Here is an 11,501-nt window from a genome sequence, read left to right as displayed (position 1 = left end):
GGCAGATGTCAGAAACAAGGAGTGATCGCAATGTGTACAGTCTTCCAATACAGGAAGGTTGGGCATCACATCTGTGAGGACAAGGAAGGCATTGCTTAGCAGGCCTGAGTGAGCTCTAGAAACATCCTATCCTGTTGTTTGTTTGTCTTCATATTGCACACTAGGGCTAAGAAAAAGAGGAAAACCAGAGGAGAATGCAAAAACTCATTCTACCAGCCCATACTTTTCTGTTTCTGTATGTTATGATTATTTCTATGCCAAAAGCAGCAATTTCTGAGAGAGAGAATCCCCAAATACACCCTGGTGAGCGGTGCTTAAAGTCTCATAGGCAAGATAAAAGTTATGCATATAGGAAAACTAGAAGTGGAGGATTTCTGAGCACTGGCCACCACACTCTTCTTTGAGGGCATGTGTATGAACTAAAGAAAAGCTCAGAGTCTTCCATCATCTTCACTCAGCAATTTACCTATCAAAGCTAACCCAATATTCCAAGTGCAAGCTGCAGAACCTGAATCGGATACATCTCCTGACATTTCTATGTTGTAAGTAGTACAGGATTAGAAAGCAGGCATCGGGTTAGCCCTGTATGTGAACTCCCATAATTAAATTACTGCAGTGGAGCTCTGAAGGTCTGGAATATCCCGCTTGTCCAACTCAAATGGCAGAATCATAGAATGATGAAGGTTGGAAAAGACCGTCAAGATCATCTAGTCCAGTTGCTGATCCACCCCCACCCAGCCCACAGATCTGTGTCCCTTAGTGCCACATCGCCACTTTCCTTGAACACCTCCAGGGACGGTGACCCCACCATCTCCCTTGGCAGCCTGTGCCAATGCCTCATCACTTCTGAGAAGAAGTTTTTCCTAATATCCAACCTGAATCTCCCCTGGTGCAATGTAAGGCCATCACCTCTTGTCCTATTAAAAGGAAACAGAAGTGGGAGAAAGAAAGGCCAAAGCTAGCAAGGCTATATGATTGCAATATAGCTACTTGCATGCTGGATTATACAAGTTGTAAAGATACCATTCATTCTTTTTGATCAGATTTCTGCCTTGCTAAACTCATTTTCCAGAATTACCACAGACTAAGAGTTCCTGCTATGACTTTGAACAGAAACCATCAAATCTGCAGAATATTTTAGCAACTCAATTACAGTGTAGGAGCACTGTAACATGACTTCCCTATCAGCTGAACACAGGCTATTAAGAGCAGTACAAAAGACAGAAGAACAGCCTTTCAACTACTCAACTTCCCTAATTTTGGAGTTGTATTTTTTACCATCTTAAAATATTACAAGCAGTAATAATTTATCTGTTCTTCATTGTAATAATGACATTAAAATAAAATTATGTGCAATTAATATCCTCTTTAATGATCCCTGCTAGAAAGATAATCACTGCAATAATGATGTATCACAAAAGGGCAGATAATTTTAATAACTTGAAAGAATACACTAAGGATCTCTCTTCAGCATTAACTTCAGATTTAATACTTATCATAGACTGAACTGAGAGATTCACAGAGAACAACTGCTGATAAAGGGAAATGATGTATTCCCCAGACACCTGCCTGAAGTGTACTTCACAATAGAACAGAGTCACAGCTTTCCACTGTGCTGCTGAGAGTAAACCAAAGTGACCCAACACAGAGAGTGAAGAAAGAGATTAGAGCTGATTGACTCTTGGGGTTTGGCTTTTCTTTTGGTATTAAGAAATGTGTTCAAACTAAAACAAAGCAAAAAGAAAAAAAAAATTGTTCAGAAAAAGTTTTTTGAAACCTTATTTAATATCGAGAAATAGAACTGATGCTTTGCTGTTGTTTCTTAATCATGCTGACACTGCCCAAACTCCCAGAGATATTTGGTTTACTGCATACAGAACACAAAAGGTGCAGGTCTCCAACATCCTGCTAGAGTACCACAGTGACAGAACCTCCTGAGGGCAGTGGTAGGAGTGTAGTATGGTCAGGCAGAAACGCCTCTTCTGGAGTAGCTGGGTTAAGAAGAGATATAAAGACACACTGCAAACTTAACAAGCAGGTTTTGCAGTGTTCTTCTGAGTACAAAGTAAACTCTGAACACTAAAGCTTTGCTCACACAGAATGAAACCTTGTTACTTCCTTGCTCTACACCTATTACTCCTTTACTCTCTTTGGACGACATCAGTAAATCATCACAGTACCTTCACAACCAGTGATACTGAAAATAAGGAGAATATAAGGAGAGGAGCAACCCTCTATGTTCCTTCTTTCTTCCTCCTTCCCACTGTAGATGCCCCCACCAGCAATGTGTTCTAATTTGTTTGAGCTGTGGAAGCTCAGAACAGTACAAACATCTCTGCACATCTTCCCTTGGTCTTTTCTTGCTGATAAATCCATCCAGCCTTATGAAACCATGCCTTTATAATTTAATCATCAACATTTGCAAAGAGGTATTAAAAGACTTGGAGACATTCCCTAAGGAGTGAGTGGTTGATGCCAGAAGTATCTGTTCCCTCTTGTATCATACTAATCCTGCAGTGTTAGTGCTCAGGTGTTTATGTTAGGAGTTGATGGGTGCACAAGGCCCCGCAGCAGCCAGATCTGCTGCTGAGCGGCACAAACCTGGGCCAGTCTCATGACCAGAAACCACAAACAGAATAAGGGAGATTTTCACTCATTTCACTTTCTATTCCAGACACAAAGAGGATCTCTCGATTGGAAATGAGGCTCGAAAAGATGTCTAACTAAGGACACAAATAAGTAAGCTGTGTCCAGCCACAGTACATTTATTATTTATCCCATCCTATTTATATCTCACATTGAGGGATGTACGCGACAGCCTGAATCCACATTTGTTCCTTGCATTCCTCCTCACAGCTGAGGAAAGGCAGTGAATCACAAAAGGTCTCAGTCTTTAGTTTTGGTGTGGGTAATCAGCGCAGACCCCATTACAGAGGCTTTGGAGGCTGAGGAATTTAAATATTTAATGTTTTTCTGCCTATGATAAATTTAATAATTAATGCCACTTCTGTCCTGGAAATGACAAAACATACAGCAAGCACACATGATAAAAGAAACAAACAGAGCTAATGAAGGGAAAAACATTGCTTAGAAAGTAGCAATTAAGGCATTTTTTAGCACACTTCAGGGTTGCGAGCTACTTTACAGAGGTAAATTCTGCTTCCAAAGAGCAGCTCTGTCCATCCAGTCAGCTTCCAAGTTCCTGAAGGGATGGAGAAGGCGAGGGATCATTATGTGCTGGTCTTTACCTTGTATGTGTGAGGAATGATATACAGAGTTGTGAACCGGACTGTCCCAAAGGCATGTGCACCCACAGGAGCAAACAGGACAGACGTGAAAGCCGTTTTCCCTTATTGCTGTGGTGAGGAACCAGCTTTTATGTCATTACAGATACTTGTTATATGGCAAAGTGAGGGCAAAATGGGGTCTCGGCTTCTTTTCTCTTTGCATAAGGCCAAGAGGAGTGGAAGCTGCTCCAGCTCCAGGCTGCTGACACCAGCCTGTGCCATCCTGCAGAGCAGCGTGTGTAAAGGCTCTTCTGTTGGTGCATTCCCCAAGCATGTGCTGCTCTGCATCCACCCCCACTGATATCTGCAGGTGTATGCAGCCTTCAGCCCACACTCACCAGGTATGAGGAAATTCAGCTCACGCACTTCCATGCTTCACTGCTGGAACATGCTCATGTAAATGCAAGAGGATTCATATCAAAAGAAAGCACAAAGCGTGACAGCAATAAGTTATTATGTGATTCACCCCATTTAGACATGTTTTCCAATGATTAGTGCCTGTCAGTCACAGAGGGTGAGCACTTGCCTAGATACTGCTGCTGTATCCTTCTCTGGGATTAGAAATCATTTTCCTTTAGCCCAGGTTTGGGATAATCGTATAATGGTAGAAAAAGGTACATCCAGAAGGTGACTCACGTTAACCTAAGGGATGCCTGGGACAGATCAGCTGAATCATTCTCCTGCTGAAATAGGAACCTAGCGTGACTATTTCAGATTAATATGTAACATTGTAGACATGTCATATAAGAAATTATATATAATATAATATAATATAGAAATCATATATAAAATCACACATAGTAAGTGGTGCCAAGGCATGGGCACTCGAGCTCAGCCCTGCACTGCCAAGCTGCTGCTGTTTGCTTCCCGGGCAGCTCTGCAGCTCAGCACTCAACCATGCAGCCACCTCATTTTGGAGTTCATGCAGCTGAGTAACACAGACATGGTTGGGCTGTGTTAGCTGACCTCAGGGCCAGTACTGCTGTGGTGCTGCTAATGAGTGCAGGCGTGGTCTTCAATACAGAGAAATCTAAGCTCCAGGCTTTCTTTGCATATTAACTCTTTACTACAGCATAATAATTTTTATATGTTACCTACTCTTGCTTTGTCCTTTCTTAGGGTGGGCTTGGGGAGCTTATTGTGAGGAGATGATTGATTAACCTTCTGAGAGAGGACAACACACAACTGTGCTTAGAAGTCACATCTTTTCTAAGTTCATTCTGTTGCAGTAGGTGAGAGCAAACAGCTGCACAAATGAACTCCTAGAAGAACAGGTCAGTCACAGTCCACAGCTTTTTAGAGTCACGTCTAGAAAAGTGTGAATATGTTGTATTTTCAGAAAAACAGTTCAGTTAATGCAATATCCTTTAAATTCTCATCTGAGCTTTTTCTTCCTTCTCAGGGGATGTTTGTTTCTCCATCTTTGGTTTACCATGTACAGCAAGACAGCAAGTCTCTGCCCCATAGCCCTGTGACTTTCTAACACCCCTCAGGAGCATGGCAATTTGTCCAGCTGGCTGAAAGCATAGAGTGCTCTCAGGGCTCTATACCCATTCAGACTTTTTTGATCTCAAGCAACTAGTACTGCTATAATTTGATTGTGCATCAGGATTTTTTAGCTCAGCTGAAGGGTAGTATCCTAAAAGCTTGCTCTGAACTACAGAGGAAGAAGCTCCAAGGTGAGACTTGATCTGAGGTCTCAAAGTCGGGGCAGTATCTTTAACAAAGCTTTGCTGGAGCCCAGGTCTCACCTGCTGGCATGTAATTCCTTGCTTGTCATCAGCACACAGGGTTTCTTCAATGCTATCTTGCTTAACAGTAAGATCTCCTGACACGCAGGGCTTATGGTTGTTGCTGTTAAGGTTAGTGCTGGCAGCTTCCTGAGGCACCTCTTCAGGTTGAAGAGTAGCCTCCTCTTCCTCTTCAGAGAGAAGTGAGCAGGAGCCGTCGCTGGTCTTGCTGCTATTCAGTGCTGGGCAGTCTTGAGTTTGGGGTGGGGAAGAGCTACCAGACAGTGCTGGGGGAATATTTAAAAGGCCCTCATTCTCTCCATGGGGATTGGCCAGCTCCTTGCTCCTCTGGCTTCTTGCTGTCATTTGCCTGAGAGCACAGACAAGGTCAGCAAGGCTCAGGAGAAAGGACAGACCGGTGACACTCCAGATGAAAACCATCATGATGGATTTCTCAGTGGGCCGGGAGATGTAGCAATCAACTGTGCTTGTGCAAGGTGAATGATAGCAGGAAAAGCGCTCGGGAACAAAAAATCCAAAAAGGAAATACTGTGCAGCTGCAAAAGCAGCCTCAATCAGTGTCCTAAAAAGAAGGTGAACAGTGTATGCCCCAGAAAAATTGAGGACACTTAGGCTGTCCACATCACAATCCAATCTATTGACGAGATCACTCCTACAGAGTTCCTTCAGGTCTTTGGGACTTGATAAACCCTTATCCCCTCTGCATCCGTACAGCAAACAGTGCTTACTTACAATATATGTTGCTACCTTGTGCAAAACATAAATGCTGAATGCAGTGTAAGGTAGCAAGATAGACACAGTTTGAACGAGCCAGAACCTGAAGTGAGATATGGGAGAGAACAAGTCATAGCAAACATTAGAGCATCCAGGCTGCAGGGTGTTGCAGACAAAGCGCTCCTGTTCGTCTTGATAGAGTGGATAACCTGCTAACACCACCACTGCCATTCGCAGCAGAACTACCAGCATTAGCCAGATCTTTCCTAGAAGAGAACAAAAGAAAGAGTAGAGCACTGAGAAAGAGAGAAGGTAGATGATGGTCTCTATATACAGTGCACTTAAAAGGATACCTCTGAAGTTAGTTTTCTCTTTCAAAAGAACCTCATTGGCTTTGTTTTGACTGGGACTGAAACTTGTGAGAATGTGTTAGCTAACATATTCCATAACTTCCATCTAGACTTGACAGTGTAGGAGTCTGACATACAGTAAGCCATGCAAATTGAAAACGCAGCCTAATAAAAACACACTGAACATGCCCAAACCTGGTAAAAAGAATTGAGTAATCCCATTTCATATTGATGCTGATCAGCCAGCATGGCATGAAACTCCTCTGGATACCAATGATTGTTCTATGATGTAGCATTTGTTCTTGGACATGAAGTCATATGTAAAGCTTACTGCAATGTCTAGCCTGGTATTTACTCACGAGCTAGCTAACAGCTGCTACCAGAAAACTTATTCAAAATGTACAACAAATGTGCATTTGTGTGTGTACACGTGCATCCTGTCATTTCTCTGTATTACTTCTCTGGCAGCCTTGTCTTGAGCACACCTCACCATCATCCTGCAGCTTGGCACGCTGTCTCTCCATTCAGATCAAAAGCTCACTTCTGTCTTAACAGTACATAAAGACTTACAGGTTTGGTATTTCCATACACTTTTATTTGTCTTTTACTAAATTGTGTCAAATGGTTCTTTTAAGTAGGGAGAGATAAAAAATTAACTTTATTCCATCACACCAACAATACTGAAGAATCAGGAACCGTAACCCTGTGTGTCATATCTTTAGAATGAGACTTTGTTGTTTGTGAGGATTTCTTGGAGGACTTTTGGATGGGGTAGGTTTTTCATAAGGGTTTTTTGGTAAAGTTACACAAGTTGCTCTATTGATGGCAAAGCTATTTTTAAAGAAGTCCTTTTCCTGAGCTGGGCCGGGAAGTCTGAAAACAAGCTGTTATAGGGTCAAAACATAAAAATACACAGAAAAATTCCACATTTGAAGCACAGTTCAACACTTGAATTTCTCAAGTTTCCTTCTGAGTAGTGTCACTGCTCCTGTATGTGGTTTGGAAAAATGCTTTTAACAATCCTCTGTTTTAGTTTCATGTATTTTTAAAACACAACAAAAAGTAAAAAAGAAAGAAAAGAAAAAAAACATTTACATTTAGGAACAACAACAAAAAACACACACACACACACACACAAAACAAACAGAAACGTGCAATGAATTGAATTCTGTACTTTAAGGAACAGCTAAGAAACTGATTGTAACCACAGATGCATAAATGGCGACTCAGTGACTACGTAGAAGCAAGCTGAGTGCAGTTAACAGGTGAGAAATGCACTGAATAGCTTAAGTCAAGAATAGTGATTGCACATCTCACATGCACAAAATCTGCGAAACAGCACCAATTCCTATTCTGAAAGTCCCTTAAAAGTCCAGATCCCCAAACCCTTTTTTCTATAAAATACACAGTTGTTTACAAGTCTTGTCTTCAACAACATTCTTCGCCATTTCCCATGAAACTATTTCTCTGTACTTGGTAAGAATCTTCAATATGCACATTTTTCTGCAGTATTATTTAGTATCTATTACCGCATGGAACATACAATTAGAACGTCCCACTTAAACCCTTTGTGGCTAATGGACAGATTGTGGGACTGGGTCAGTAAAACTGCACTCACAGAAGTCTGCTGCTCCAGGCAAAATAATATACTACCTAAATAAGTTGAGGCTTTCCCATTTCATCTTTAATCACCTGAACCTCAGTGGTGGTTTTGATGTATTTTCAGCTCCTTGTATTTTGATATGCAGGCTGTGCTGCTGCCCTCTTTTTGTCAGTGTCGGTCAATAAAAACCATCAGCTGTAAAGAATCACTCACCTTTAGTAAGCAATGCCTCATAGTGAGGTTGCATTTTTTCCTTGTGAGGACCTTGAAGTGTTCAAAGCAGGTTTGTTAATTAAGCTCAAGACACTACATGGTATTTCCCTATCCATTTTTAATTAGAACATGTACAAAAGGGAGTGCTGCTTAAAAAAAAATAAAATAAAATCAATGGCTCCTTAGAAAGCAGTTTAGTATGACACCCATTTTAGAGAGAACCCTCCATGCATTGCCTTCCCTAATGGCTCAGTCCTCACTGCCCCTGCAGCACCCAGCACAAGCTGCAGCCCCTGCCCATGGTGTGAGTGAAGGGGTTTCAAAAGGCCCTGGAAAGTTTTTATCTGACTCACACTTTGCTCCAAGCAGCCTATGAAAGAGGAAGGGTGTCTTATTTAAACAAGAAGAAAAGAAGCACACACCTCACGGTTTGCTGCCAAAAAACTGTGCTTGTTTGTTTGTTTTCTGTTTGTTTTTAATGCATGTGAACTTTACTCATTTATACAAATGAAGAATAAGCATTAGGATGGTAGCTAACCACAAGCAAACGTCTTCCTGTAAAAGAGAAGCTTTCTCCCTTCTTAATGAAGAATTATTTTTGTGTGTTTTCCCCACAGTCCATACAACATTCCCTACAGCCAGTGTGAAGCTTCAGCATCAAAAGCCAGATTTGAAAACTATACCAGAATTCTTTCCTAAGCTCAGAAAATGTCCATTGGAGAGGAAGTAGGAATCAATTTAACAAGAAAAGAAATACATTGACTACTTTTAAATCACATATGTAAATAATAACTTCTTTAAGGGTCACAAAGGGATTACTAGAAATCAAAGTGGATGACCAGTGTCAATGACCAGTTGTCCAATCAAGTGGACATTTATGTAGCTTCAGGCTAGGAGCGTCAAAAGAAAGAGCAGAACGGTTTAAAAGTACTCACCTATAATTGTCACATTATAGTTGAGAGTGACAACCAAAAATCCCAGCGAGTCCCAGTGCTCCATGTTGGATCAGTTTCACAGCACTGCTGGCTCCTGATGGCTCAACTGGTTTGGCATTTCACAAGTCAGTCAAACTTAGAGAATAAAGAAAGAAGAAATATTTGGTAAGTATCAAAGATGAAAACAAGAAACACAGCCCCAACAATGTTACTGGTACTGGATTACTTTGATGATTGAACAAGGCTGATAGTTCTGAATATGGGAACAAGTCTTCCCAAGGGTTTAAATCTGCTTGGAAAAGCTCTGGCTGCTCAGATCCCACTGCTCTTACCTCTTTAATGGATCCTCTGTCCAGACAACTGCAAGCAGACGAACAACAACAGGAGTGATCTTTCCCATTGTAGACTATTCTTAACCTCCTGGGGCATACCAGCCTCCTGGCATTGCTGAGATGTTTCAGTGGTGAAAGGCAGGGATGGGGGAAAGGGAAGAAAAGCACAAGCCAGGAATTAACTGAGACCTGTTTCCCCAGAGAAGTACAGATGGACAAAGGGACAGAAAGGGGACAGAAAAGAATGAGGACCCCTGTATTTTAAAGACACTTCCTGTTTAGCAGCCACTCAATGGAAGCTGTTTCACTGCAATTCCTCAAAGCAACTTTATTTCTAAAACACAGCCTCCCTGACAGTACATCATGGCCTTGTCAATCACTGCCATACCAAAAATTCTCCCCCTGGGCTGAGGCTCCCAGCAGGGGTGACAAGAAATGGGGGAAGCCTTTACTGAACACAAGATGGGGGGGTGGTTTGTATCATTTCTTTCTCCCACAGGCACTTGGTTATTGGGGCATCACTCAGCAGTGGCAGGGCTGGCGGCTCACAGGATGAATGCCTGGCAATGGCTGAAGTCATGCAGGATGTCCCATGGGTGCTTCCAGAAAACTGCAGGTGGAAGAACACTCAAGACCTTTCTTCCTCACCACCACACCCCATTGTCCTGAGAACATAACCTACTACTGCTTTCCACCCATTGCTCAGAACCCTGTGGGATGTTTTGTGTCAGTCTGTCCTTTCTAATCTGTGTTGTAATAGAAATAGACATAATATGGATACTTGTTATCATTTAATAAAGCAGAATGTAACTGCACAAAGACAGTATCTCCCCAGCTCTACAGTCCCAAGAAGTGTAACCCCACAGTAGAGCACACTGAGCATCCTTTCTGTAGTGAGCCTTATTTATTCAGACACTAAAAGTGGAGTTGGAAAGGATGGCACTTAAAAATGTAGTGTAACTCTTTATTTATTCATTGAATGAGTAAAGAGACTTTCAGCTATAGCAGTAATATAGATATAGGAAAGATATAGGGAATATCTTACTTTCTGAACTGTTTTATGTAAAATATTTGTATGTAAAAAACACTCCTATTACTGAATTGTACTTACAGTGTGTGATGCCAGGTTTAGCTTCATTTCTTCCTCCAACACCTTTTTTCTTTTCTGGGATGTGTGTATGTGTGAGAGGTATGGAAAGGAAGGAAAACCAGAGGAAGAAAACAGAGAAGGGAAAGGGTATAAATGAGAGGAAAAGTGTGTTGTGATATGAAGGCATTCTTGTTAAACATCCTTTGTCGAAATTACTAATCAAAAATAGTCAGGAATGTTAAGATGGCGGCGGGGTATGAATGCTCAGCAGCTGCATTCACACAATAGGCTATAAATTGTCTCTGTTGACATTGCCAGTTAAAATACCCTTAGTTGTCACTGCTGTGAGAGACCTCTGCCATTTGTGTGAGAGGATAACCGCTGGGGATTTACTGCTGCCTTCAGGGCTGTACCAGGCAGTATATCTGGTCCCACAGTGGGATGTGCTGAGGCCCATCAGGGTGGCCCATTTTCTGGAAGATTAAAAAAACAAGAAAAAAGAAAGCAACATCACCCTCCACACTCAGCCTAACTTAGGGCTGGATTTACGTCAGAAAGCCTACATTCTATTTTAGCTATTCCAGACAACTTTAGCTTTTCTATTTTAGTTTTTCCAGACTACTCATATCTAACTTCAGTCTAATAGTTCTCCTTTTAGTGGGATGTTCTTTTTCCCATCCTCTCCCACCATATCTTTTGCAGTTGTGAACCATGCATGTGGTTCCACAAAAGGGATCAGGATTTTTGTGGTAGTTTCCAGGAAACCACAAGTTAAGGTTTAGGGTTTTTAAGTGTTTTTTTCTGTCAGCTGCAGACTGTGCTGGCCACTGGTTTTGCTCTGAGGGCTAGAGGAAGTTTCTAGGCAGGGGTGGGGTGCAGAAGAAGGAGGTCTGAGGCAGGCTGGTCAAAGGAAGTCAGGGAACGTAATCACTGCTTGAGTACGGCCCTCAGAGACACTGCTGTGACAGAAAATGTCTCCAAAGTACCTCTATGCCTTTAGCCATTGCCACTGAGGACTCAGGACTGAAAAAGTACCAGGATGCCATGTGCACCCTTTCTACATCTTTTTCCGCTATGGCTAGAGAATCTGAGCAAGGCCACTTTTCTCCCCTGGGAGATGTTCTCCATAGCTCACACAAGCTGTAGGCCCCACCTGGGCCTGGTTGGGGTACATCAGCCAGGGCCAGCAGCAGCAGCAGCAACATCTGCTCCAGGACTGCTCCATC

At 42.1% G+C, this 11,501-nt stretch overlaps 1 protein-coding gene across 2 annotated transcripts; it reads right to left on the bottom strand.

Moving 5' to 3' along the window:
* Positions 1–2,724: 2,724 nt before the first annotated feature.
* On the bottom strand, positions 2,725–9,504 carry GJD4 (gap junction protein delta 4). 2 transcript variants are annotated; one of them, XM_085538919.1, is made up of 3 exons: positions 9,186–9,504; positions 8,854–8,988; positions 2,725–6,018 (listed from the first exon to the last, which is right to left on the bottom strand). In XM_085538919.1, exons 2-3 carry the CDS (start codon positions 8,915–8,917, stop codon positions 4,832–4,834), a joined length of 1,251 nt encoding a protein of 416 aa, XP_085395045.1. In that variant the 5' UTR covers positions 8,918–8,988; positions 9,186–9,504; the 3' UTR covers positions 2,725–4,831. The 2 variants fall into 2 exon arrangements, with proteins under 2 accessions (XP_085395045.1, XP_085395046.1); XM_085538920.1 differs by having other exon boundaries at positions 9,080–9,191.
* Between the last annotated feature and the right edge of the window lie 1,997 nt (positions 9,505–11,501).

Source organism: Coturnix japonica, chromosome 2, assembly GCF_054131305.1.
Source record: "Coturnix japonica strain WE chromosome 2, WE-NBRP24, whole genome shotgun sequence".
Classification (NCBI taxonomy): domain Eukaryota; kingdom Metazoa; phylum Chordata; class Aves; order Galliformes; family Phasianidae; genus Coturnix; species Coturnix japonica.
The sequence above is the reverse complement of the archived record's forward strand: the minus strand, read 5'-3'. Positions and strand labels throughout refer to the sequence as shown.

Coding starts and splice junctions, on each gene's coding strand:
- GJD4 (XM_085538919.1), bottom strand. CDS start 8,917: ATGGAGCACTGGGACTCGCTGGGATTTTTGGTTGTCACTCTCAACTAT. Junction 6,019..8,853: donor CTATAATGTGACAATTATAG/GTGAGTACTTTT, acceptor GTTCTCTTCTAG/GAAAGATCTGGCTAATGCTG.